Source organism: Podarcis vaucheri, assembly GCF_965113315.1.
Source record: "Podarcis vaucheri genome assembly, chromosome: 1".
Classification (NCBI taxonomy): domain Eukaryota; kingdom Metazoa; phylum Chordata; class Lepidosauria; order Squamata; family Lacertidae; genus Podarcis; species Podarcis vaucheri.
In genome coordinates, this window is record NC_138759.1 from 86815992 (window position 1) to 86842068 (window position 26077).

General features: G+C 45.7%; 3 protein-coding genes across 7 annotated transcripts; 1 reads left to right on the forward strand and 2 right to left on the reverse strand.

The window, feature by feature from the left end:
• Window positions 1–100: 100 nt before the first annotated feature.
• MTCH2 (mitochondrial carrier 2) lies at window positions 101–14093 on the forward strand. Its single transcript, XM_082215718.1, has 13 exons — window positions 101–308; window positions 2749–2833; window positions 3776–3882; window positions 5849–5875; window positions 6152–6208; window positions 7844–7901; window positions 8634–8685; window positions 8903–8962; window positions 9342–9435; window positions 9938–9985; window positions 10482–10549; window positions 12206–12281; window positions 12779–14093. Exons 1-13 carry the CDS (start codon window positions 222–224, stop codon window positions 12863–12865), a joined length of 906 nt encoding a protein of 301 aa, XP_082071844.1. The 5' UTR covers window positions 101–221; the 3' UTR covers window positions 12866–14093.
• LOC309528386 (phospholipase A2 crotoxin basic subunit CBb-like) lies at window positions 320–1412 on the reverse strand (the record flags this gene model as incomplete). Its single annotated transcript, XM_082215740.1, has 1 exon — window positions 320–1412. A coding segment is annotated over one exon (564 nt), but the record flags the coding sequence as incomplete, so codon positions are not given.
• Window positions 14094–17234: 3141 nt separating the features above from the next.
• LOC309528342 (glycine N-acyltransferase-like protein 3) lies at window positions 17235–25764 on the reverse strand. Of its 5 annotated transcripts, XM_082215721.1 has the most exons (7): window positions 25675–25764; window positions 23731–24834; window positions 21954–22139; window positions 21404–21511; window positions 20268–20394; window positions 19784–19913; window positions 17235–17729 (listed from the first exon to the last, which is right to left on the reverse strand). In XM_082215721.1, the coding sequence occupies exons 3-7, from the start codon at window positions 22029–22031 to the stop codon at window positions 17318–17320; spliced, it is 855 nt and encodes a 284-aa protein (XP_082071847.1). In that variant the 5' UTR covers window positions 22032–22139; window positions 23731–24834; window positions 25675–25764; the 3' UTR covers window positions 17235–17317. The 5 variants fall into 5 exon arrangements, with proteins under 5 accessions (XP_082071847.1, XP_082071849.1, XP_082071848.1 ...); XM_082215723.1 differs by lacking the exon at window positions 25675–25764 and having other exon boundaries at window positions 21954–22058; window positions 24698–25152; XM_082215722.1 differs by lacking the exon at window positions 25675–25764 and having other exon boundaries at window positions 21954–22058; window positions 23731–25152.
• Window positions 25765–26077: the final 313 nt, after the last annotated feature.

Sequence of the window (26077 nt, forward strand, 5' to 3'; positions counted from 1 at the left end):
ATTGCTTCCCCCCCCCCCATAGGCTAGGCCTATCGCGCTCTAGAAGTGGCGGAAACAGGGACTAGCTGGAACCGGAAGTAGTTGGAGTGGGAGAGGGAGGGAAAGGACGTGGAGGCAGCGGCTCGAGCCGTATCTTCCTCTACCGCAGGTCACGTGGAGGTGGCGCGGTAGCCTCTGCTTCCACCCCCACCCCCCTCGGCGGAGCCCGGCGCGGCTGCAGCATGGCGGACACGGCCTCTCAGATGCTGCTGGGCTCCGGCCTCACGGTGCTCTCGCAGCCGCTCATGTACGTGAAGGTGCTGGTGCAGGTGAGGCCTTCAGTTCTGGCAGGTTTTCCTCGCTCGTGAGGGCGACGAAGGGGGCGGCGCTGAGTGGGTGGGTGGGAGGAGGTCAAAGCAGCCCCAGGTTGCCTCCCACCCTCGCTCACTGGGGAAGAAGTTTCCTCCTCGCTCCCAAACGCGTTTCCATGGCAGCACCGCCCCCCCGCGCGTAGCCAGCAGCCCCTCAAAGTAGCGGAGTCGCCCTTCGGCTTGGGTCGTATCCGGGCCTTGCTTTGCTTCAGACTTCCTTTTCGCAGGGCGGTGGCTGCTCGCCTCCCTGCCCCGAGGCGTAGCAGCAGCGCCGCCGCCCCGGCGGAGGAAAAAGAAAGCCGCTCGTAGGGACGCGGGAAGCGCTACCTCACTTTCACATCATCCAGACAGCAGGCGCCGTCATTTGCGGTGCAACTTCGCTTTTGAGTCTTTCTTTATTGCGCTGCCTGGAACCGCAGGTGTTGAGGTGGGTCCGGCGAGGGGAGCCCTTGGGAATCAGCAGCCGCAGCGTCTTCTCTTCCAGAGTTGAATGGTTACTTACGAGCCCCCCCTCGAGACTGGTCGAGGGGAAAGACTTCCCCAGGGTAGAATTTCAGTCCAGTTGCGGTGAACGGCTGGGCAAGGGTCCCTGGGTCCTTTGCAGAGAACCTCCCTGTTGTAGAAAGAATGCTTCCTGCGGGGTTTTGCTGCTGTCAAACACTCCGCCAGCTGCTTGTCACACTCGCATGCCATCCTGCCGCAAATACTCATGGACTGGCATTCCGTCTCTGATCCGTTGCACGAGAGTTTGTACCGCTGCCACTTTACCCTGCGGTGACACTTTAAGGAGACCCTGGCGTGGCGGTAACAGCAGTCATGAATGAAACAGCACTGATCCACTGCATCCACGGGGCTTCCAGAACCACCAGTTCCACAGTAGCAGCCATATAGATTGAGTCCTAGCAGTGGGATTTGCAACCGGTGCCGGTAACACCAGAGGGTCAAAATCAGATCCAAGACACTGCGCTTCTCTCGCTTGCTGCCTTTGCTGTGTCCGCATTCCTGAGAGAACAAAATTGCCAGTGCTAGCCACAGAACAACCCTCATTGCAGAAGCCAGTGTTTAATTTTAGCCAGTTTCAGACTGGCGTACCTCACTCAAATGTTTTTGTGAGCCTGGCTGATTTCTGAATCTGGATCAGTTTTCTGCGCTGGTTTTATGTGTGCCTCGTATTCAAATTTGTCCTCTTCTCATTTTTATTGGTAGCGTTTCAGACACTCCCAGTAGTTTCAGCCTCAAGAACTTCTTTATTTAGTATATTTGGCTGCATGTTGCTTTTGGCCAGCTGTGGCTTTGTACTCGTATCGTCATTGGCTGAAAAGCATAGCTGCCCCAGGTACAACAGCCCTGTCTGTTAAAATATTTAACAGCCTGCATATCCACCTTCTAATAAAAAATGCAGGAATGGGAAGCACATTAGCATTTTGGAGTTTGGATACACAAATTCCTATAATGTAAGGTTCAGAATTTAAGGGCAAAGGACAATTGTGAGACTTTCTGTTATTAGCCTCACAGTGGTTCTCATATGATTCACTACACAGAGGATATGTGGAGCTATGTAGTGGGATATCTATCTCAAAAATAAATACCGCCTACCTCTGCCAAGAAAGCACATTGTCTTCTTTGGTAAATTGGACTTGTGAAACACAGTATCCAATTTGTCCGTAAAACTTTTTGCTAAATTGCAGACCTTGATAATGTGAGTTATAAACTATGGAAAACATGTTGACTAGTATGATATATTGTGACAAATCAAGTGGCTATTCACAGCATAAAAAGCAAAATAGCTCCATGTTCTCAACTAGTTGTTTAACATTTAATCACAGCAAACTTATCTTCAGGGTCACCTAGATCACATCAAGGACAAACATTTTAAAATAACTTTACCTGGTTGGAAAAAATGCAGGGGGGAATCACTTTGGAGCGAAGAAGTGGGGGAATATGGTGCAGCGTCTGTGGGGATATATGTTTGGTCTGTAGCTCCAAATTTTATTTAAAGTATTTATTTCCTGTTCTTTAGCCAAAAAGATTCCCAGAACATCTTATGACAATCACTAGTAAGACATATATATGTATAGCACTAAGAGATGGCACCTGGTATCCAGTGATCCTGCCAGACTTTCTGCTGAACTGCAGACCACCCAGACATTTAATGTGAGCTACAAACTGTTACCATCTTCTGAATATAGTGGTTTTAGAACTTTAAACTTACAGTTAGTAGCACAGCCATAGAATTCGAAGAACAAAAAATCTATCATATTTTCTCTTATGGTTCAGTTTTCAAATGTCCAGTGAGTGGAATAGCCGTAGTTGTTCACTGCTAGGGAATGTTGGGGTTATTCCTTGGGGTGCTGTTCACACTGTAGAGGTTGCTGTAGGCTGTCTCTTTATTTTGAAGGTGGGATATGAACCCCTCCCTCCAACTCTGGGAAGAAATATCTTTGGGCGACAGGTCTATCAGCTGCCTGGTCTCTTTGCTTATGGTGAGTGCATAATGTATAAGATTTGTGAATGAGCCAGAAAGACTTAAAGCAGGATTGGATTGCTGTAATTGCTGCACTGCACTTGGTGGTGCCTATGCCTTTGAAGCAGAGCTTCTCATGTGTACAAGGATTAGCTAGAGATCCTGCAACTGTTGGAACAGTGGCAGTTTATATAGGTAAAGTGCTGAGTCTCAACTCTTAAGACGCTTCAGTGCTATAGCCATGATCATTGGCTTTTGAATTCATGCAGTGAGACAGAGTTAGAATAACAGGAAAGTACAATGTTTGGGCATCTGAGCCTCTCTCTTCCTGTAGCCTATTGCCCTTCAAGTATCCTTCATGTGATTTAGCCTGTGCATGCATGTGCATGTCCCAGCAATGCCACACTTCATGCTCCAACTTGTATATTATTGGCTCTGAGCTTGCTTGCTTTCTTGCACACTGTTACTCAAACTTAGGATCATTAACAAGTAATTTGTTACTGCAACTCAGAGATGGGGGAGCTGTGACCCTCTAGATGTTGTTCAACTTCCTAACCATTTGGCAATATCTGGGAAACCTGTGACTTTCCCTCCTTGCTGTAGAGGATGGCAGAGTTTGGGAAGGGCAAGCCGGGTTCTGGTGCATGCTGACATTATTTTAAGTGTAGTCCAATGTTCAGTTAAGCATGCTGAAATAAATAGGACATGAGCATGCTTTGCTGTGCAGGAGATTATGCCTGCAGCTGTGTATCGTGACCTTTGTACTGAAGTTTCTAACTTGGCATCAGGCCCAGTCTTCTCTAGCATGGGATAGGCCGAGTTTTAAATAGTTTTGCATCCCTAACTTCTTTTTTTAAAAACACATTTTTGAGTGCTGGAATCTCCTCTAGGCAGGTGTGTGAATGCGGTGAGAGTCAATGTTGAGTATGATCCTTTAATCTGTATTGACTTCTGTTTTCAGCTAAACACATTATGAAGATTGATGGAAGGGCTGGACTCTTCAAAGGTTTGACTCCTAGACTCTGCTCAGGAGCTATCGGCACTATAGTGCACAGTAAGGTTTTACAGGTACTATATAATTTTATTCTATAGTAACATTAGTATGCTAAACATTTCACAATCTGATAAAGTCAGCCATGCCCTGCTAAGCCCTGCCAATAACGTGTTAGTTGTCTTTTTAAGGCAGTGAAAATCGTTATTTGGAACACCTGTAGAACAGTGTGCAACTTCAGGTATTATTCCCGCCTTCCCTAGACTCAAGTTGCGTTCTGTGGCTTGTCAGAGATTGGAAGGAATGCTTGCTATGGCAAATATGAGGAGGGTGTTTGTAGTTGTCTAGGATTAAGCCTTAGTAAACACAGTGGGCTGTTTCCACATGGAATGTATCACTTGAATGAGTTTTATCTGCTCCCCTCCTTCTCTTGTGTGCTCCCATTCATTAAATTGCATCCTCTTCAGTGTAAGCCCAAATTTCTAGTTGTATTCAAATAATCAGGGTATGGTATGTACTCAGCATTCACACAGGGGTTGTAAACTAGCTTAAAGCCTTGGCAGACAAAATTTGTTCTTAGAGCACCAAAGCATAGCTTGGCATTTTATGGCCCAAGCCAACAACAGTTCCAAATAAAGGTATTTGCAAGTCAGACTTTTTGGTTGCTACCAATAATTATTGTGATTGATGCTGAGAGTGAATGGCAAGATACTTGATAGTTTCATGGGGTGGTTTCCAGCAAAGTATTTTGCTAGTGCAAGGGCTTCTGGCTATGCCCCAGAACTTCCCTCCCTTCTCCTCTCCCCATGCATCCTCTAAATGTATTCCGGGGGTTACCCCAATCCTCTGAAGCAGATTTGGGGAGGGTGCACGGGTGAGGAGAGTGAGATGAAGTTCTGTTGCACTAACAGAACTACTATTTTGGATACGACACATGGTTTTGACCATACAATCAGGTCTCTAAGCATCAAAACTGTTTATTTATAGGATGCACCATTTTGATCTAAATTTAGTTTAGCCTTGTTTTCTGTGGACTGCCTGGATTGCTACTGTGGCCACTTGGTTGTGCCAACCTGTAAGTAGCAGTTTCAGTTTTTTAAGGCTCTTTCTCTGCTTTTAGTTACACCGAAGAACTAGATTGGCAGATGTCTCAAATGCACATTGCTTTCAATAATTAATTTGTGAAGAATGCTATATAACTCATAGATATATAAGTAGTGTTGTTACATCTGATACATCTTGGAGAAATCACTGAACATATTGTGGGATAATAGTTGCAGAGTAACATGCAGGTTTTTATAGGTATATGAAAATCCTTCAGAAGTACTGTATTTTTCCATCTATAAGATGCCCCCATGTATAAGAGGACCCTTATTTTTTCAGCCCAAAATTAAGAAATAAATATTTTAAACACTCTGTGTATAAGATGACCCCCAATTTTAAACTTTAAAAATTTGGGGGGAAATATAGTCTTATACATGGAAAAATATAGTATGTATTACTTTCCCCCAAAAATTCAGCTGGCTTGCAATAAGAGTACGAGAAGTAATATTTACCTTCTTTTCATTGGGAATAATTCAAGTAACAATCTTGAGGACATTTTTGAGACAAACGGCATGGAGTATTGAAATATATTTTAAAAATTTAAAAATTGTGCAGTAGCACCTTAGAGACCAACTAAGTTTGTTCTTGGTATAAGCTTTCATGTGCATGCACACTTCTTGAGATACACTGTATCTGAAGAAGTGTAAATGCACACAAGAGCTTATACCAAGAACAAACTTAGTTGGTCTCTAAGGTGCTGCTGGACATTTATTATTATTATTTTATATATTTCGACAGTGTCAGACCAACACAGCTACCTACCTGAATATAGAAGCATGGAATATTCTTATTCTTATTAATTAAATTTATTAGACACCTTTTCTTGCAATCCAATCGTGGGAATGGGAAAGTAAATGCGAAGACAATTACGTATGCTTAAAATGCTGAGAATGAGGAGATAAGCCATGGGCTCATTTTTCTCTGTTTTCCTACTTCTAGCACTGCCAGGAAGCTGATCAAGTTGAGGTAAGTAGGTTCTTAGCTTTTATTTGTTTGCATGAGTTGCTTCTCCCTTTCCCACCCAAGTGATTGCTCCTCTATTTCCCTTCCCTGAGCTCATGGGTATTGGGAGGTGGCTGCTGCCTGTATCAGATGGTATGTAGAGTAGTGCATTCTCTGGGAGTTCTGGGGTTCTCCAGAATATCTTCCATCCAGAATTAGACAGCACAACAAGATGCCTTCTACAGACAGCACTGGAAATGCTGTTACCCCATGACTTCTGATGCTCACTTTTCTCTCCAGGACCCAGGGATCAGCCCCAAGGAATCCGCGTCCTCCTTGGAGCAAGTTGTTAAGGAGGTAAGAGATGGATTCATTTGTCATGGGCTAAGCTGGGATGTATAGGGACGCGGGTGGCGCTGTGGGTAAAACCTCAGTGCCTAGGGCTTGCCGATCGCATGGTCGGCGGTTCGAATCCCTGTGGCAGGGTGAGCTCCCGTCTTTCGGTCCCAGCTCCTGCCCACCTAGCAGTTCGAAAGCACCCTAAGTGCAAGTAGATAAATAGGTACCACTTTATAGCGGGAAGGTAAACGGCGGTTCCGTGTGCTGCGCTGGTGCTGGCTCGCCAGAGCAGCTTTGTCACGCTGGCCATGTGACCCGGAAGTGTCTCCGGACAGCGCTGGCCCCCGGCCTCTTAAGTGAGATGGCCGCACAACCCTAGAGTCGGACACGACTGGCCCGTACGGGCAGGGGTACCCTTACCTTACCTTTAAGCTGGGATGTATTAGGATTTCATATGCACAGGTGCCAGGGTTGAATGGTGACAATCTGTTCACTGACAGAACTGATCAGGCATTGTGTTTTGGATAAATGAACATGGGCAGCCTCCAGGAATAGGAGCCAAGCTTGGCTCTCCTTCAAAAGAGGCACTTCCACCTACCCACTGCTAAAAGATGCTGGGGGAGCAGGAGGGTGTGTGAGGTGAATGACTGGGTGGCAAAGACAAGTCAGGCAGTGGGGAACCATTTAGAGCAGCGGTTTTCAAGCTGTGGGTCCCCAGATGTTGAACTACAACTCCCATCATCCCTGAGCTTTGGCCTTCCTAGCTAGGGGTGATGGGAGTTGTAGTTCAACAACATCTGGGGACCCACAGGTTGAGAAAGGCTGTTTTAGAATCTATGGGGCCCTTGGTTGGTGCCTGGCAATGGTGCAGAAGTGTCCCACATTGCAGCCTGCCAGTTTTGTTCCATATCAGTGAACAGAGGCCAGGATAACTGACTTTAAGCATGCAATATTGGGTTGTAATTAACCCAGCATTAAGGAGGGTTCTGCTTGCCCGAAGGAGCAATTTATTCTCTCCTCCCACTGTGCACTGTCCTGGGGGTTCTCTCAATCCTCCAGAGCAGATTTTAGGAGGATGTGGCAAGAGGAGAGGGAGGGAAAGTCCTGTTACGTGAGTGGGAATCCTTGCATTGGCTTCCAGGGGGGGGGAGGAGACTGGGGGGAAAGCACATTGTACAAGCAGAAGCCCTTGGGCAGGGCTTCTGCTGATGAGTTTGTTAGGTGAATCCCACCCAATATGACAAGATGTCTGCAAGCTGTTTAAAGGGGAGTGTACATCCATGCACAGAAGTCCTAGAACTAGAGAGATGAGGCACCTAGAAAGAGCCCTTCCAGTGTGCTATAGTGGGCAATAGGATGCACTTGGAAAGTCTGTGCCTAGCGTGATAATAGAGCAAAGCACTGTCTCTAAATGAGTTGAAACCTGTGGCTCAGCTGAAACTAGCTTTGATTAGTAGAGGAATTATAAACTCAGTTTTAACCTCCAAGTGCAGCTCCTTAGCACAAATGCTTCGAGTTGTAACTCACACTAAGTGACAGCCATTAGGTGCTTTAGTGGAACCTGGTCAGATGGGGAGTATTCTGTCATTTTAAATATTGCCATTTCCTTGGCTGGCTTTCTGCTGATGTTTTTGCCATTCCTTTTGGTCATAGACTTCTCAAGAGATGATTGCACGTTCTGCTGCTACGCTAGTCACCCACCCTTTTCATGGTAAGTAGGGGCCTGTAGCCCTTTGGTCACTGCCAGCACACAATTACCTCCCTGGAAACAAGAAAGAGGAAAGTCATTCACCAGCCTTTCCTTGTTACATTCAGGTCCCTTCATGGTCATTGTTTTTGTGCTTCAGGTATCCATCTTGCACACTGCTGGCTTTGATCAATTATCTGATATGTAATTATTTCCTGATGACATTTATACTCCATTTTTCCTAATCAGCTGAAGGTGCCTAACAAAATGAGTCAAAACACACTGGAAGCCAGTACAGCTGTTTCAGTAAGGGGGTCACATGGTCCCTGTACGCAGCCCCTGTTAACAGGCTGGCTGCGGCATTCTGCCAATAGTAGCTTTCAAAAGCAGCCCAATGTAGAGAGCATTGCAGTAATCCAAATGTGATGTGTATGAGGCAAGTGTTGTCGTGACAAAGAATGGGCATAGTTGGCACACTGGTGTCAGCTAGGCAAAGGCATTCTGGCCCCAGCTGCCACTTGGGCATCCAAGGTCATAGCTCCTTACCATGAGCCTGAATTTTCAAGGGGCATTCTATTCCATTTAACTGTGGTTGAACCCCTGTTCCCGAACCAGGGGCATATCCTGTCTGAGTTAAGCTTCAATTAGGGAGAGTGGCGAAGTAGTGTGTTCCTGTGTTGGCCTGAGTAAGGGAAGGAGAGTGGGGAGGATCCTTGCTGATGTCATTTCCCTTTTCCCTCCGTCCTTGTCCTTCAGTGATCACGTTGAGGTGTATGGTGCAGTTCATTGGCAGAGAGACCAAGTACAGGTATGTGCATATTTGTGACCAGGCGGCTTCCTTTGGACTTTAGCCCACAAGGCCAATGCCTTTTTTGTAGGAGAACTTAAAAAGAGGCCAGGGAGCAATCAGTGTGTGAGCACAGAGGTTTCCTGTCATCGTTGAAGTTGAAAATGGGGAGGGGGTCAGGGAGAGACACTTGTTTCTTGATTTCTGAGAGTAAATGAATTTCTTTCTTACTTTTCAGTGGGGTGCTGAGCTCCTTTGTCACCATTTACCGGGAAGAGGGCATCTTGGGATTTTTTGCGTGAGTACTTGCTTGTGTATGTGTGTGTGGGGGTGTGAACTTCCTTTTGTACCTGCCATGGTTGTTGGTTCATGGGGGACATGGTGAACAGGGAGGGACAGAGGGCGAGTCCAATTATGGCCAGAGCTCGTGGGAGGCAGAATGTTCAACTAGTTGAAACGTTGGTCTAATTCAGCCCAGATTGTCTTAAGCAGATTGTGATCTTTCTTGGGAGAATGTGTAACATTGTGCTTTGCACTAAAGTTTGTCAGCCTCCCATCATGGAAATACAGCCAGACTTTCTGCCTCACACACTGGAGGGAAGCGCGCATATGTATGTAACATGTTGTTTCCAGGCAGTATGTGGCCTTCTCACTTATCAGTTTTTTCCCTTTTCCAGGGGCCTTATTCCCCGCCTGCTTGGGGACATCCTGTCCTTGTGGCTCTGTAACATGCTGGCCTACCTCATCAATACCTATGCACTGGAGAATGGGGTAAGTAGACTACAGGTATGTGATGTATGGGGTGTAGACAATGGAGTGCTGAGCTCAGGTAGGCAGGTATGAAAGGTTTCCTCCCCTAGCCTTGGTCAGCTTGAAGGGTCCCTATTGTGGTCCTGTTGCACATCCTCCTGAGCAATACAGTGGAACCTCGAGTTAGGTTACCCTCAGGTAATGTAAACTTCGGGTTGTGAAAATGGCAAACCTGGAAGTGTTTCGCTGCACGCACATGTGCAGAAGTGGTCTCTCCGGTTGCAAAAACTTTGGGATACTGCTGGACCTCCTGAACGGATCCCGTTCACAACCAGAGGTACCACTGTATATCCTTTTTGTCCCCAGCCTCTGAATGTGGTTGCCTCTTGCTACCTCCATTACATCTAGTACTTTCAGGCAGCTCCTTCAGATTTTGCTCCAGTGCAGGGATTATGATGGATTTGGGAATGATTACTCTTAATTGAGGAACAGGGGTCAGTTACTTTGTTTCTCTTCTTTCTAGGTCTCCACCATGAATGAGATGAAAAGCTATTCTCAGGCTGTCACTGGAGTGAGTGTATAGTTCATTTCTCTTTCCTGTGGGAAGAGGGGGCGGGTTGTGTCCTGAGGATGTGAGCGTAGGCATGAGCACTTCATCCTGAAGTTTGGGGGTGATGCTGGTGATGTCCTGTGCAAGAAGCCTTGCAAGCTGTACACCTCAGGATCTCTGTTCAATACCTGTGAGATCCGTCTGATCTCTAGTGCTGAGCTCCTAAGTAGGTGCTGTTGCTTGACTCAAACTACTGTTCGGCTTAAGCTGAACAATTACCAGCCATTTCATTTTATCTGCTTCGTGATTGCTGTGAACTCCTGTCCTGAAACAGAATTGCGACTGCAATAACGCTTCACTGCCCTGTGGAGCTCCTTCTCTCTAGCCTAAGGCATGCTCCCTGCAACTACAGCTCTAAGAAGGTTCTGCCATTAAGAGGCCATCAGCTGGGTGGGGCTTGTGAAGGAAAACTGAGGGACTCTTTTCATTGGTGTATTTTGCTGTATTGTATCTGCAGTTCTTTGCCAGTATGCTGACTTACCCCTTTGTACTCGTCTCAAACCTGATGGCCATTAATAGTTGTGGGTGAGTGCAGAGTCTGATTTCTCTAACTTGGCTTTTGATTGTGTGTTTTCAAATGTATAATACAAGCAGTTCAGTCTCATTTAGTCTTGGTTTGTCAGGTCCCTTTCCTTCATGAAGCAATGAGAGTTTTAGCAATGTGCTGCATCTCGCATCTGTTCTCTTCATATTTTCAGCAGCTGCTTTTCAGTGTTTAGGTACCACAACCCACAGAGCTTGAAAATAAAGCATCTGACATGGAAAGTCTCCTAGAATAGCTCTTAAGGGTTTAATTTAAAAGTTCAGTGGTCGAAGAGCCATCTCCTTCAGTGTGCCCTGCCTATGTTCAAAATAGTTGTGGCTGGAGATGCAGCTAAGGATTTCTAAAAATTTGAACCTGGCTTTCAATCTTGTGGTTATATGCAAATCCAGTAAATATTTTTAAATTCATGTGGACACTACAGGTCTATTCAATAGATTTCCAATCTCAAGAGAAAATAAGGGATCTGTCCTGTTTCTCCCCGTGGTTGTCAAGCTTTTTTTATTCATTTTTATCTTACTACAGTACATGGTTTATGGGTGTTGATTTTATTAATGAATCTGATCATACAGAGGTAGAAAATTGTGATTCTTTCATTGTTTGATGGGTTAGACCAAGCTTCCTCAACCTTGTCCCCCCCCCAGATATTTTGAGACTACAATTCCCATCATTCCTGACCACTGGTCCCGCTAGCTAGGGATCATGGGAGTTGTAGGCCAAAAACACCTGGAGGGCCAAGGTTGAGGAAGCTTGGGTTAGACACTGGGATGTACCTTCTGGCCACAAGGAGACAGGATGTTGAGAACTGTGGAGTCTCTTGAGAAAATACTTAAATTATAGGTCTGGTTCATGCATCACATGAAACCATAGTTAATGTGAATGAGCATGTTATGGGCTTACTGCTTGGTTTGGAGAGAAGCAAACCACAACCCTTGTGTTTCAGACGCCACAACAAGCCAGGATTTGTGGTTTGTTGCTCCCCATGCAGACAGAAGCTGAGGAGAAGTGAAGTAAGGACTTCTGAGCCCACTGCGCTTTCACAATAAACCATGGTTAAACTCGCATTAAACCATGGTTTTAAGCATTAACCATGGCTATGTGCAGGGACGCAGGTGGCGCTGTGGTCTAAACCACAGAGCCTAGGGCTTGCCGATCAGAAGGTTGGCAGTTCGAATCCCTGCGATGGGATGAGCTCCCATTGTTCGGTCCCAGCTCCTGCCCACCTAGCAGTTTTAAAGCATGTCAAGTGCAAGTAGATAAATAGGTACTGCTCCAGCGGGAAGGTAAAAGGCGTTTCTGTGCGCTGCTCTGGTTTGCCAGAAGCGGCTTAGTCACGCTGGCCACATGACCAGCAGCTGTACGCCGGCTGCAAGCCTGAACTGCTGGTGTACAAATGCATTTTTATCTAGAAGGAACAGACCTTTTACTTTGCTCATTGATTCAGACCTGTCTCACTCTCTTTCTTTTTTTAATATAAAAGCTCAGCCTGAATGTTCTTTGAAGTAATTGTTCTAGTCTAGAAGTTGCATCTGGGCTACTGTTTCCCAAGTGACTATGAAGCTAGAAATGCATGTTCTGCACATGGGATATTGTTGGTGAGCTGTTTTGGTAAATTACCCTGGTCTCTTGCTGTTTCTCAGGCTCGCTGGTGGCCTCCCTCCTTATGCCCCAGCCTACTCGTCCTGGTTACACTGCTGGAGCCAGCTACAGGGGGAGGTATGTCTGTCTTGTCTGCCCTTTCATTAGAGGACCATAGCATCTTGCCCTTGATGTGGGTGGGAGAGGAAATTGGCAATACAGAGTCCCCCTCTCCAATTCTTCCAGGGGTTTTGGCCGTTGGGTGTACTAGCCTCCCAAGCAAGGATGCCAGACCAAGATCTCACTGTGTGGCTTGGGGTGCCCTCACCTCTTCTGGGTGCATTCCAGCTGCCACACCAAGTGTTGATGTTCCAGGGTGGGCAAGCTTCATCTCTTGGGGCTTAGTTTTATGGTTGGGAGAGCCTTGAAATAGGGAGCCGTCTCCAAGCTCTTTCTTTCTTCAGGAAAGAAGAGAGAAAGAGAGACTCTGCCCCCACTCCAATTAAAACAGATTGCCCCTGACAGAATTTGACCCTCAATGGGGGGGGGAACCCTCTGTATTTGTTGCTCTGTCCCCAAAGTCTCAGTCTCTATTCACATTCCCTCTCATGCCTCCTTTTTCCTCGTGTTTTCAGGGTAACATGAGCAGAGGGAACAGCCTGTTTTTCCGGAAGGTGCCTGCAGGGAAGCGGTATGTGTGGGAAGAGAAGAGATTTCACTGAGCCCTGGGCCTCTTGCGGCCGCTCCAGATGCACAGAATGATGGCAGTGTGTTGATTTCTATACAGTTTTTTAAAAAAGAAAAATAATCAAATTAATCTTGGGCAATGGACCTGGCTGTGAGCATGACTTAATGACAAGTGTGATGGGGGGAGTTTCATTTCTGTCTCTCAGATCGGTGGAAGGCAGCAGGGGCAAGGATGACAGGAAAGCTACCCCTGTCAGAGGAAGAAAAAAAATGACGGCTAACACTGTTGGGAATGTGGAGAGTTCTTTTCCTTTTCCAGAGAGCACTGATGTCTGTGTTGATGGGAATGCTATCTTTCTCCCCAGCTCCTACCTTCTGATGGTAACATCCCAGGACTACTGTGGGTTGCTGGGGGAAAGTGGACCAATATTTTTTTTTCTCCTGTCCCCAGACAGTAGAGCTCTTAGCCTTCTCCCCTTCAAACATTTTGTTATATTCAGGCATGAAAAGATTGTCGGCAAATTGCTAGCCCTGCTTTGCTGTGCAGGGAGTTAAGCATTATGGAAGCTGCTGTGGGCAAATCAAGCATGTATGCTGTCACCAAGCAGATCTGGAGTGTGCCTCTAAATTTCCTTGACAACGCTCTTGTGATAGCCACCACGAAGAATGTTGCTTGAAATGGTTCCACACTGCCATTGCATGGGGGGGGGGGTGTTTCAGGGCAGATGCTCACTATGTGGATTAGGCAGGCTTCCTCCCCTTACCCAATCAAGCCACTGCAAGCAGTCAGATATGTGGTGGAAATGACCCAGTCTGGCCATTAAGAGGTGGTGTGCACAAGACTCCCACACAGTGATGGCTGCCATATCGTGATACAAATTGGCCTCTCTCTGGTCACAGTAATTTGTGAATCGTGCCTCCACAGCCGAAATGTTGGGGCACTCTGAGGAACAAGTCCCTGCATCTCATCTGCTACTGTTTCAGGGGTTCTGAACAAACTGGGGGGGGGGGGGAATAGAAAGCAACTGTCTTCTGAAAGTGTTTTTTCCAAGAGGATTGAAATGTGTCAAATGCAGTCTATTGGCCATAAGAGGCTCTAGAAGAGGTGAGTTCTTATGTGTCTGTGCCTAGCAAAATTGCTCTTTGAAAGCATGACCGTGAAACCACTGGCAGTGCGGAATGTGACGTGTTAACTCAGTATGCTATTAGGAAAGTCTCTATTAGCATTCTTTGTTAATAAAGTTGTAGACAGTGTAACCAGAAGGCATAATTCCTGTAGGCTTTTGTTCTCGTACAAACCAGCCAGCTAAGGCAGAAGAGGGTGAGGTTAGCTCCCTGTCCTCATTCCTGTACGATCTGTGCTACTCGCTTTTGGACCTTCCATGATTTCACAAAAAAAGCACGGTTGCTGCTACTCACGTCACATTACCATCTCCAAAAAGAAATGCTGGGTTTGTGAGGGACGGAGGTGGTGGTTTGCCATATTTGTCTACTGCCTAAAGATGTAGCTTTTAGACAGGGGTGTTTTGTACACTCATTTGCAAACTATAAAAAAGGGTTTCCAGCCACATTTTTCTTCTTTCTTAGCTCTCATCTTACACTCACTCTAGATGGCATTTAGGGGCTTGTTGGTTTGTGGATTGGAGCAAGGCCGCCATTTCTTGGAGGATGAATGGATCGAACTGCACTAGTATGTGACCAAATAGATAATAATGAATATGAATTAGGGTGATGAACATAGGTGAACATAATGTCATGAAATGCAAAAGCAGCTGCATATCCATTATGCTGGTGGGGCCAGTAGTACAGGTAAGATACTTACATTTCTAAGAGCCTAAATTGGCCTTCATCAATATGGTACCCACCAGATATTTTGGACTACAACTCACATCACCACTGATTATTAGTCATGCTAGCTGGGGTGGATGGGAGTTGTGCCCTTCAGATGTCTTTGGATCTGGAGTAAGAAACATCTTGTCTAAATGGATAAAGAGGATAGGAGTGAAGATGATGCAGAGAATTGCCCACAAGTACTAAGAGTACGCACACACACCTGTGCAATTTTCCAGTAAACTATTAACATTGTACCAGACAATGTGTGTCTTCCCCCAAGCTTAGGTAGGACCTCTTGTTCTTGGCTCCTAGAACAGCTAAATGCATTATTACAGGGTTGTCGGGGGGGGGGGGGTTTAATGCCCCAGATAATACTTTGTACTTGCTCAAATGTAGCTATTTTATTCCTTGGTATTAGTAAAGTTTGAGTTGTTATTTGAAGCTGTCATTCAGCAATGATGAACAGGTATGAGAAATGGGCTCCCAACAGTAGCCCTTGTGGTATACTGCTGGAAGTGCACTCTTGCGTTGAATACTAGAAGCTGGGAAGAATTGAGCTTCACACTCTTCTGCCACTCTTTCTGCTTGCCAGACAGACCAATCTCTCCTCTCCTCCCACCACATGCTGTTCTTGGGGTTCTCTCAACACCTCCCACCCTATGAGCCAATTTCAGGGGGCACATGGCACAAGGAGAAAGCCCTACTGTGCTAGCAGAACTCCTGTGTGGGCTTCTTCTGATGGGGGACCAGTTCGTTGACTCTGGCCCTATGTATCTTCTGCTGGTACTCAGGCCAAACAGTGTGCATTTTACAAATGTGATATAATTTAATTGGAATTTTCTGGTGTTAAAGTCAAATATTGTATAGCACATGCCTTAACAGTTATCTGCAGCGATTGCACATAGCTTCTCCCAATACTTCATTTAAGGTTCTGTTTACAGACATTATCATTTCTATTACTTTACTGAGCCTCTACAAGAGGTCTACATAAATGTTTTGTCAGGGTATAAACAGGGAGCAGTACTGCTAGGTTAGCCAACTGGAGGCTTCAAACTTGTCAAAGGTTCTCAGACTTCCTCTGGTGGCCCAGCAACCCTGGGATGCAACTCTTCCGGGAGCACAGATGGAATCAGTGAAAATCAAATCTATCCTTCATCTGCTGGCTATTTGTTTGAGGTCTGGATCTAATCGGTGTTACCTGGAAAGGTATTGATTCAGCTTAGATGTTAACTGTAGGGCCAATGTGCTTGTGTCCAGATTATTAAATGTGAACCTAGTTCTTGAAACTTCATGCAACTTAATATATATATATATATATATATATATATATATATATATATATATGCTTTCGTAGATTTTCACGGGTACAGGAATGCAGGTTTTGGTGTCTTCGGGTGTCTTCCCGTGTAAGAGTTGGGGTGTCTGGGCGACGTTTCGACGAGGTCTCACTCGTCATCTTCAGGCTGGTGCTTTCGGCTTCTTGTTACTGGAACAGAGCAGAATCTGGTGTTTGAGTTTCTATAAATACTGTTGAGGGGTGTGGTGTATAGCCTCCAACGTTCTGGGCAGAGAGGAAGTTCCTAGATTAGTGTGCCTTTTCTTCTTTTGTTCCTTAATTACTTGAGGGATATCTTGAGTGATTTCATGAGTGATATTCTGAATACCACTGGGTGGGTCATTAAGTGTAGATTAGTTGCTAAAGCTTTCGTGTCTTGACCTCTTGAGCTTGTGAAGAGTTTTTCTGAGAAGATGGCTGTGCTGCATTTAGTTGTGCTCTGGCTTGGCTTCGTGTATAGGGGCGAGCTGTGATTTTGTGCCTTGTGCCATCGAGATAGAGAAACACCCTCACAACATGAACAAGCGTGACGACACGTCCCGCCTGCCAGACATCTGGAAATTAGCCCTCCCCACAAAAACCGACACCAGAACCAGAGGCACACAGAACGCCGTCACCAATCAACCACACCAGACCCAAACCCAGACCCTCTCCACAGACATATTACAGACTCCATCCAGTAGCCAAACTATAGTGGCACCTCCGGATGCTGCACCCCCCTGCAATCCCTACACAGATCTGGCTGGCACAAGGCACAAAATCACAGCTCGCCCCTATACACGAAGCCAAGCCAGAGCACAACTAAATGCAGCACAGCCATCTTCTCAGAAAAACTCTTCACAAGCTCAAGAGGTCAAGACACGAAAGCTTTAGCAACTAATCTACACTTAATGACCCACCCAGTGGTATTCAGAATATCACTCATGAAATCACTCAAGATATCCCTCAAGTAATTAAGGAACAAAAGAAGAAAAGGCACACTAATCTAGGAACTTCCTCTCTGCCCAGAACGTTGGAGGCTATACACCACACCCCTCAACAGTATTTATAGAAACTCAAACACCAGATTCTGCTCTGTTCCAGTAACAAGAAGCCGAAAGCACCAGCCTGAAGATGACGAGTGAGACCTCGTCGAAACGTCGCCCAGACACCCCAACTCTTACACGGGAAGACACCCGAAGACACCAAAACCTGCATATATATATATATATATATATATATATATATATATATATATATATATGAATTTTCTCATTTAAACCATCTGTTTCTGCTACCACTGGTTTGTTTTTTACTGACAGAGCTTTTGAATAGCCTGTCACAGCAGAGAAATGGGTGTATGCAGGTCGTAGGACAGAAAACAACTAGTAAAGTTGGCTTCAAGGCATTGTAGGGCTCTCTGCATTGATGTGTTGTTTTCCAGGACATCACCATAGACTGGGTAATTGAGGCTTTGTAGCTTCCTGCCTAGTGCTGCTATCACCAGCTGAATGTAGCCTTTGCCACGGTGTGCTGGCATGGTGTAAGCATGGGTCAGGCACCCAAATTGATCCAGCAGGACCCAAGAGATAGGACATCCTCCAGCATCCAGAAGGCAACTACTAGGGAAGCAGTCGATTAGCCGAGTCAGATAGCAGAGACTCTGCTCATTGCCGCCTACACTCCAGGTCTCATTCAGCAGGGCAGCATGAGTGATGTTGAGGGATGAGAGTTTCAGCTCTGATCCTGACCTGAAGAAGGAAAGAAAGGTTAAGGCCTACCTTCAGAAGTAACACTTAAGGCACAATGAACCAGCCAGCTCCAGCACCCAAGTGTCAAGCTTGAAGTCTGCAGATGGAGCTGGGATGCCTTGCAACCACCTGAAGGTTAACATGACAAAAGGTGTAACTGAGCCCTCTGTGGCTTTCCTAGATCTACGAGCACATGGTGGTGCTTGTTTGATCTCTAGTCATGGAGGATGGGAGGCCCTAGCTAGTTTATTAAATTTATTCCCTACCGTTATTAGTGAGGGACCCAGTTTTTATGCTGACTTCCTTACTTGGACTACATTTTCCCAAAATTAATTAAGAGGGAATGATGAGTGGCATTGTTATGAGACTATTAAATGCCACCAATGTTGTTTGTTTCTGTACTTGCTGCAACAGAGTTAAATCTTGAATATTTAGTACAGGCTTCCTCAAACTTGGCCCTCCAGATATTTTTGAGACTACAATTCCCATCATCCCTGACCACTGGTCCTGCTAGTTAGGGATCATGGGAGTTGTAGACAAAAAGCATCTGGAGTGCCGAGTTTGAGGAAGCCTGATTTAGTACCAGCAAAGATTTAGTACAGAGGAGCTCATTACGATGTGTAGCTGCTATTAGCCCAGTGGACTCATAATAGTATAAACTACAGCTATGCTTTTGGTAAGTGCATCCCACTCTGCAGATAAAATGTTTCAGGGATATTAACCCTATGAAAGCACAATCCTTTATTGTAATATTTATCAACAGTGATGTTACATTCTAACCTCACTGCCTGCCCAGTTGAATGTCCTCCCCTCCCCTTCCCATTTTACAGAGGACTTCTCCAGTGGCCCTGATGAACCTTACTAAGCATCTGCCTTTTGTAAAGCCTACAAATACCGTATTTTTCTCTCTATAACACGCACCTGACCATAACACGCACATAGCTTTTAGAGGAGGAAAACAAGGAAAAAAATATTCTAAACGAAACAGTGGATGTATGATTTTTATGGTTCATGCTGTGGCCACAGATATGTGATCTGATGGTGAGTTTGGGGTAGCCCAATGCAAAAATCCTGAGGATCCATGTGGATCCGTGCTTTGTAACCACGTTTTAAGTGGGGAGGGAAGGAAAAGCACTCAAGGGACAAGGAGCACGCGTGAGGTGTGTGGAGAAGGATGCTGCTAATAATGCAGGAGAGGGGTTTAAGGGGAGAAGGAACACGCGTGGGGTGTGCAGAAGGATGCTGCTAATAATGCAGGAGAGGGGTATAAGGGAAGAAGGCTCCTCTCCTCTCCCGCTTTGCTCCTTTAAAACAAGCAGGCTCTGCTTCTCTCCCTCCTCCCTGGCTCGGCTAGCTGAAAAGCTTTGCTGCTATTTAGCGAGCTAAGTGGGGAGGAGAGAGGGACAGAGAGCACGGTTGATTTAAAGGAGCCAACCAGACAGGAGCCGCTCACACCTGTGTAAGCGGCTCCTCTCCCGCTTTGCTGTTTCAAAGCGAGCCACGGAGGAGGGAAGGAAGGGGAACCATGGATCCTCTGCTCACGACTGCAGCAGATCCCCCTGCCATCCGTAGGCATTTGCTCCATAACACGCTCAGACATTTCTCCTTACTTTCTAGGAGGAAAAAAGTGAGTGTTATGGAGAGAAAAATGTATGATTTACAGAGATACACAAACACTGGCTTACTAGCCAGCCATTGTTTGTGCTTGCTCCTAATCACCTTGCTTGTGTCCTTGGGCATGTGCCGAGTACCTGGGTAAAAAACAGGGATCACCTCTCATTTGAATTATGGGGGGAAAAGCAGAAATATTGAGGAGTCTTTCTGCAGTTACAACTGCCAAGGTCCTTGTCCTTTCTTCCTGAAAAGATAACTCTGCCTAGCATAAGAGTCACCTCTTGGCTTTGAGTTTATTTCCTCTTGCACATATTTTCCCCTGTTACAGGTCTCCAGTGAGTGGGCACCATGCTCTAAATTACTAGTACATTGGCAAATGTCTCCGGCCTTCCTTGTATTGCTTGCTACCTGCAACCCCTGAGTCATAGAGTGTGACATACGTGGGTGTGGAAGAAGACAAATTCAAGGGTTTCTGCACAACAAAAACCTGGGTTTGAGTCACCAGCTTTGCGGAGAAATGCTTGGCAGCTGCTAGGTTTTGAGATGTCTGATACACACCATCCTGCAGACCTGGGTGTGGAAAATGGTGAGGGGATTATTGAGGTGCTCAGAGGAGACGGGCAAAAGTCACAGAAGCATAGACCACAACTCTATATGATTATGGGAAAGGTAAAACAGTGATCACCTCAAGTAAACCTTGCTCTGACTAGCGAAGAGGATTTCAGCAGCACCAAAACTAAGATTTTCTTCCACAGATGCAGAGCAGGTTACAATAACACTTCTCTAAATATATATGCCAATGCTGAAACAGTTTAGAAAAGTACACACACACACTTAAAACTTGTGCATGCAATATTCCTTTTTTAAGAATTCTAAATTAGTAACACTGGCACATGCACAGAACTGGATGTTGAGGTGTCTTACCCTGAAGTAAGAATTCTTGTTTCCAATCAATGGCATCAGAATCTTTCACTAATTTCTCATAGACATCCAGGTCCTTATAGAAAACTGCACAAGACTGCGTAAAATAGTTCCTTTCTGAAGGCACTTTCTAGGCAAATACAAGCAGGAAAGATGGGAAGAGGTCATTCCTTTGCACACACTAGCCCACCTAGGAGTCTTCATCTAAAGAGCAGGCGTAAAAAGCTTTAAAACAGGTGGATAAGTTTTTTTTATCATAGCAAACCCTCTGCAAGACATAGGCAACCACAGAAAGCACACATCAGATTGCTCATCTAATCAGCAGCAAAAACCCCTCTTCAGATGATGGAGGTGCAATTTGCATCCAGCCTCAGATGATCAATCTCATTTTTTAATTTCTCCCCTCTTTTTGCTCCTGTTCCCAATATTGGGGAGGTCTTTGATCTGATCAGGCCTCTGGGTTGGGTGTTTGCCACCCTTGCTTTAAAACAATTAAGTGTTACTATGCAAAATATGTGCAGTTTTTCTGTTTTAGGGGGCTCAAATAACTCCCCCCACTAACATATCTGATGTAGAGAACAGCATTTCCCTAGCATTCAGCTGACAATATTTCATTGCCAGGAAAATATGCCCTAGCTCATACCTCATTTATGAGTCTGCTGTGGAAAGTACTTGTGCAAAGGAGTTAGGCACCTGTTGGGGTGTTGTTGGCACCCTGGCAACAGAGAATTTCCTGCACCAGGAATGCTCCATCTCCCAATCCCATCTTCCCCACTATGACTCTTTGTATGTGGCTGTACTCTCCCTTGGGTAAACGTGTGCATCATCCCCCTTTAAAAATAATGGGGCAGACATGTTGCTGCTCCAGCAACAGTGCACAACACTGCCACACTATGAGAGCATAAGTACAAGTTATCAAGCTATCAGCACTAAATTGAGATTAAGGCTAACATGCAACGTTATTGCTATTTGCTTCACTTTCTGCCAGACTGGGCAGGGAATTATGGCTTTGCCTGCCTCTACCTTCTCTGTTCCCACTGGTAGTGCTTTCTTCGTCCTCACAATTCAAGCCCTTTGCTGATGCTACTCACAGAACCAAGACAAACATCCCTCTCTTGGATGTCCCATCACAGCAGTACCTCTCTCTGGAGCCGTGCAATGACCACTTGGAAGCTGGGCCAGGAATCTACCAGTATCTCCTGATGGAAAGCGTTGCCGTGACACACGTTCAGCACAGCCCCATGGACCTGGTGGAACAAGAGGGAGGGGGCACGGCACGGCCATTTCAGCTATCTTGACGTAACAGAAACAGGAGCATTAAAAGAATTCAGATGTGTTCCTGGTTTCTTTCAAATGTCACCTGTCAGTTTCGTGGCCAGCCTTGCCATTAACCTTGTCAGTGGTCAGTTGATCCATGAAGCCAACAGTGAGTCATGACATTGCCAATCCAACCTTACCTGCCATTTTCTGGAAAGCCCTTGTGCCCAGAGTACAGTTCCTTGATCTCCTGACATTTCCAGCTCTAAAGGATAAGAAAGAAACCACTACCCCCTTCCCTCAGATTCTTGGATTAAAGAGGTATCTGTCACAGACTGGGCTCCTGGTGGTGTTCACATTAAGCTTTGGGTTGGAATCATCGTCCAAGCAGAGGTTCTGCGTCTGCCTGGCAAAGAGCAGAGGCCATCTCACCTTTAGAGATTCGGGGAAGCAGCTCCTCAGCTCTTTCTTCAGTACTCGAAGCTCATCCTTGTTGACTAACACCAGCATCCTCAGAGTAGCCTGGGCCCGCAGATGCTCCAGAAATGAAGACAAAGACCAATGGTGCTTGGGGTGAAAGGATCTAACCTTCCCTTGTACTTCCCTTTCAGCAAAAATCTGCCATGGCAGGAAAAAGCAACACACATTTTAATGATGCTGGGATGTAGAACTTTGCCAGTCTCAGATTTACTTGGGTCATATGACTGGGTAAATGCCATAGAACACAATGAGCTGTACAAAATGGCACTGCTGTGCCCCCTTTCACACCCCAATCTTAAAGGTGGACTCACCTGGGTACTTGGAAATTGAAGAGAGTGATTCAATGCCCTACAAGAAGTTTTGGAGTAAGTGCATTCAAGGTTAGTAACAGCTTGATCAGTAACAGGGTTCTGTCTCAACAAAGTCAGGAGTTCCTGATGAATTCAAAGTCCAAGGCAAAATAACTATGTCATCTTGAGACATCATCTGACAAGCTAGCTTGTTCCTGAGGCCTTCCCCTTCATTTGTTTGAGAGAATCACCTGGAGCTACTTCAATGCAGGGGCGTAGCTAGCGGCTCCGGCACCCGGAGTGGCGGGGGTGCCACGGCAATCCGCCCAGGGGGTTGGCCGGCATGCTGCCCACGGAGTCTGCCTGGCAGACACAAGCCCCATGCTGCTGTTTCAGGCAGTGTGGGCTCCCGAGCCACTGTGTCACTCCCAGGAGAGACGTGTGGCTCAGGCGCGCTGCAGGCCAGGCCCCGCAGTAAGTGCTGCCCCCCACGGTGTGCCATTTTGTCACCCCCCTCAGGGATGACACATGGGGCAGGCCACACCCCCTTCCTACGCCCCTGCTTCTGTATTAACCCACCTTTCTGCAACACACCTATGCTCTGCTAGTAGCACCCTGCAGCCAACTTTCCTGCTTTTGAAATAGAGAGTAAATCAAATGGCATCTTTCCCCCCCTCAAGTGCTCTTGAACAGAAGAAAGAAGGACAATATAGTATTAAGTGGAGGAAGGAAGCACCAGATCACTCTGGAGAAATTTCAGAATTCAAGTCTTTCATCGATTGCCTTTCATGCTAATTTACACTGGCATCTGTCACACAACATTCATGCAGGAATAACATCTCTGCAGGTGCGCTAACATCGACTTCAGTGTTTCCCAAGTGCCAAGAACAGGACTTAGAATGCCCTTAGAGCTAGGGTCCTAGGCCTTTACTATTTGCACATGGTTGGGGCATGTGTGCATCAGCCAATGCGTCTTCTGCTTATCTCTCCATAACGAACGGCATCTGTCCCAATTCTCTCTTACTCAGCTGTTAAAGGTACAAGGTGCTTGTCCTGTGTGTCTCACAACCCTACACCAGTCAATAAAAGATTCTAGCTCCAGTGTGGACCCTTGGCACAATCAGATTTCTTTGTAATGGCGAAGCAAGACCCAGATATGCAGAAATCAACCTTGTTGAATATATCAAAAAGCAAAAGTATAACTTATCATATTAAAACCTAGCAGGAGAAGCAGCAGCTGTCAGTGCTAGAAAGGCAGCTTAGATCTGAACTAAAAACACCAAAATACCTAATCGTGGTGTGTGGAGCTCTGTAGTCCTCCCATCTCCTCCTTAATTGGGCACTTAGCGTCTGCAAAATGATATGAGGATGTTTCTGGATCCAGTTCTGGGGACCTTGCAAAAGGGAAAGGAAATATTCTCTTCAGCAGGGCCTCTTACCTGCCAGGTACAATGGAAAGAGCTAGAGTCCTCTTGTCAGTCTCCTACACAGTCATCAGAGGCGGTTGGGGGTGAAGTGAGAAGGCGGAGAGTCCTCTGCCAGATTGTTCTCATGCAACAGACAAATGATTCATTCCCACATTTTCTGAGCCCACAGGGGAAATGGTTCAACCTAGCTTGGAAACAGTTATCCCGTCCCTGTCAAACGTGTATTTTTATTTATTTATTGGTTAATTATTAAAAAACACACATCCCTAACATCCTAGTTAAGGTGAAGGAGACTGTAAATAACAAAGCAGAAAAAACTGAAGCTGGAGAAATGGGAAATTCATGGCCAGCAGCCATCTAGGAGAAATGAGGACCAGGACAAAATCAGAAAAAAAACAAAGGCTGCAAATGATGCAATGTAGGTGGGGGGTGTTCTCCAAAGGTCACACATGTTTAGCACAGCCTTCTCAGAAGGACCCTTTTTTACTTTAAAAAGTACACAACAATGTATTTGAATTATATCTATCCATCTATCTAGTGAAAATATCAGGCGTGTGTGGATATACAAAAATAAAAAGATCAATTTTATACGCAATCCTACTATAGTATGTAAAATGTAAATATGCAAAATTCTTACATAATTATATTATGTCTTTAGTTCACTCACTTCCCATGATTTTTGTAATCACTCAGACACTCATAATTTAATCACCACCCTTTTATTTGCAATCTAGCTATCCTGAGGAAATTGACAAAGCCTAGGCACATGTACCTGGAAGTCATTTCCATTGAACTCAATGGAGCATATAGGATTGCATTGTAAAGATGCAATGTGAAGTGCAATTACTAGGGCAGAGCTTTCCAAACTTTTCATGTTGGTGGCACAGTTTTTAGACATAAATGAACCCCTTTCCAGCCTCGGGAAGAGCATGGGGAGCGTTCATGTGACACACCTACATGCTGCAGCCAACACACTAACCTGTCACAACACACAGCTCCCTAAGCTGTCAAAAATGGTCTTCAAGGGTGTTAAGCATTGAATTCTGGATTAGAAAACCAATAGGAAGGAAAACAGATGTTGGGGAATGGGGAGAAAGGCTTCTTCCTTTAGATTTTCTGTAATTAAGAAAGGGAGTATTCGTGACCTAGAGCAGAAACAGGATATGGCATTTCTTTTTACATTTAGCCCAGCATAGAATAATAGAATCAGAGTTGGAAGGGACCCCATGGATCATCTAGTCTGTTGTTGTTTAGTCATTCAGTCATGTCCGACTCTTTGTGACCCAATGGACCAGAGCACGCCAGGCACTCCTATCTTCCACTGCCTCCCGCAGTTTGGTCAAACTCATGTTGGTAGCTTCATGAACACTGTCCAACCATCTCGTCCTCTGTCGTCCCCTTCTCCTTGTGCCCTCCATCTTTCCTAACATCAGGGTCTTTTCTAGGGAGTTTTATCTTCTCATGAGGTGGCCAAAGTCTTGGAGCCTCAGCTTCACAATCTGTCCTTCCAGTAACAGATGGGTAGCCGTGTTGGTCTGCCATAGTCAAAATAAAAAAATTTCTTCCTGTAGCACCTTAAAGACCAACTAAGTTAGTTCTTGGTATAAGCTTTCGTGTGCATGCACACTTCTTCAGATACCCTTCGTATCTGAAGAAGTGTGCATGCACACGAAAGCTTATACCAAGAACTAACTTAGTTGGTCTTTAAGGTGCTACAGGAAGAAATTTTTTTATTTTGTCCTTCCAGTAAGCACTCAGGACTGATTTCCTTAAGAATGGATAGGTTTGATCTTCTTGCAGTTCATGGGACCCTCAAGAGTCTCCTCCAGCACCATAATTCAAAAGCATCAATTCTTCGGCAATCACTTCCATACATCACTACTGGGAAAACCATCTAGTCTAGCCCCCTGCAATGCAGGAATATGCACTCATACCAGGATCATTCAAACCTGTAACCTTGGTATTAGCAGGTATCTCAGTATGTTGGATTTTGTGTGCAACGTTGCTCTGCTGTTCTATACCCACTGTATGAAGTATTAACATTTTTTGTATTACAACAGCCGATTAGCAGTATACAATAACTACTACGTGGTCTGCAGACTCCGTAGCTCCAGTTCGAAGGCAAGGAGCTCCCCCGCAGACTCGGGAGACGCAACAGGCACGTAAAGAAAAAACGCGCAGGCGCAGACTGGGCTCAGGCCGCTACTTGGGACAGGAGTTGAGAGCCCAGATCCGCGCAACGCAGCGCCGCCCGCCCCTCTGTTTACAATAAGTATAGCCGGCCGAGGCTGAGCCCGAGTCCTTCCGAAAGACTTCGGCTGCCGCCAGCCGCGTCCGAATCCGGATACGGAAATAACCG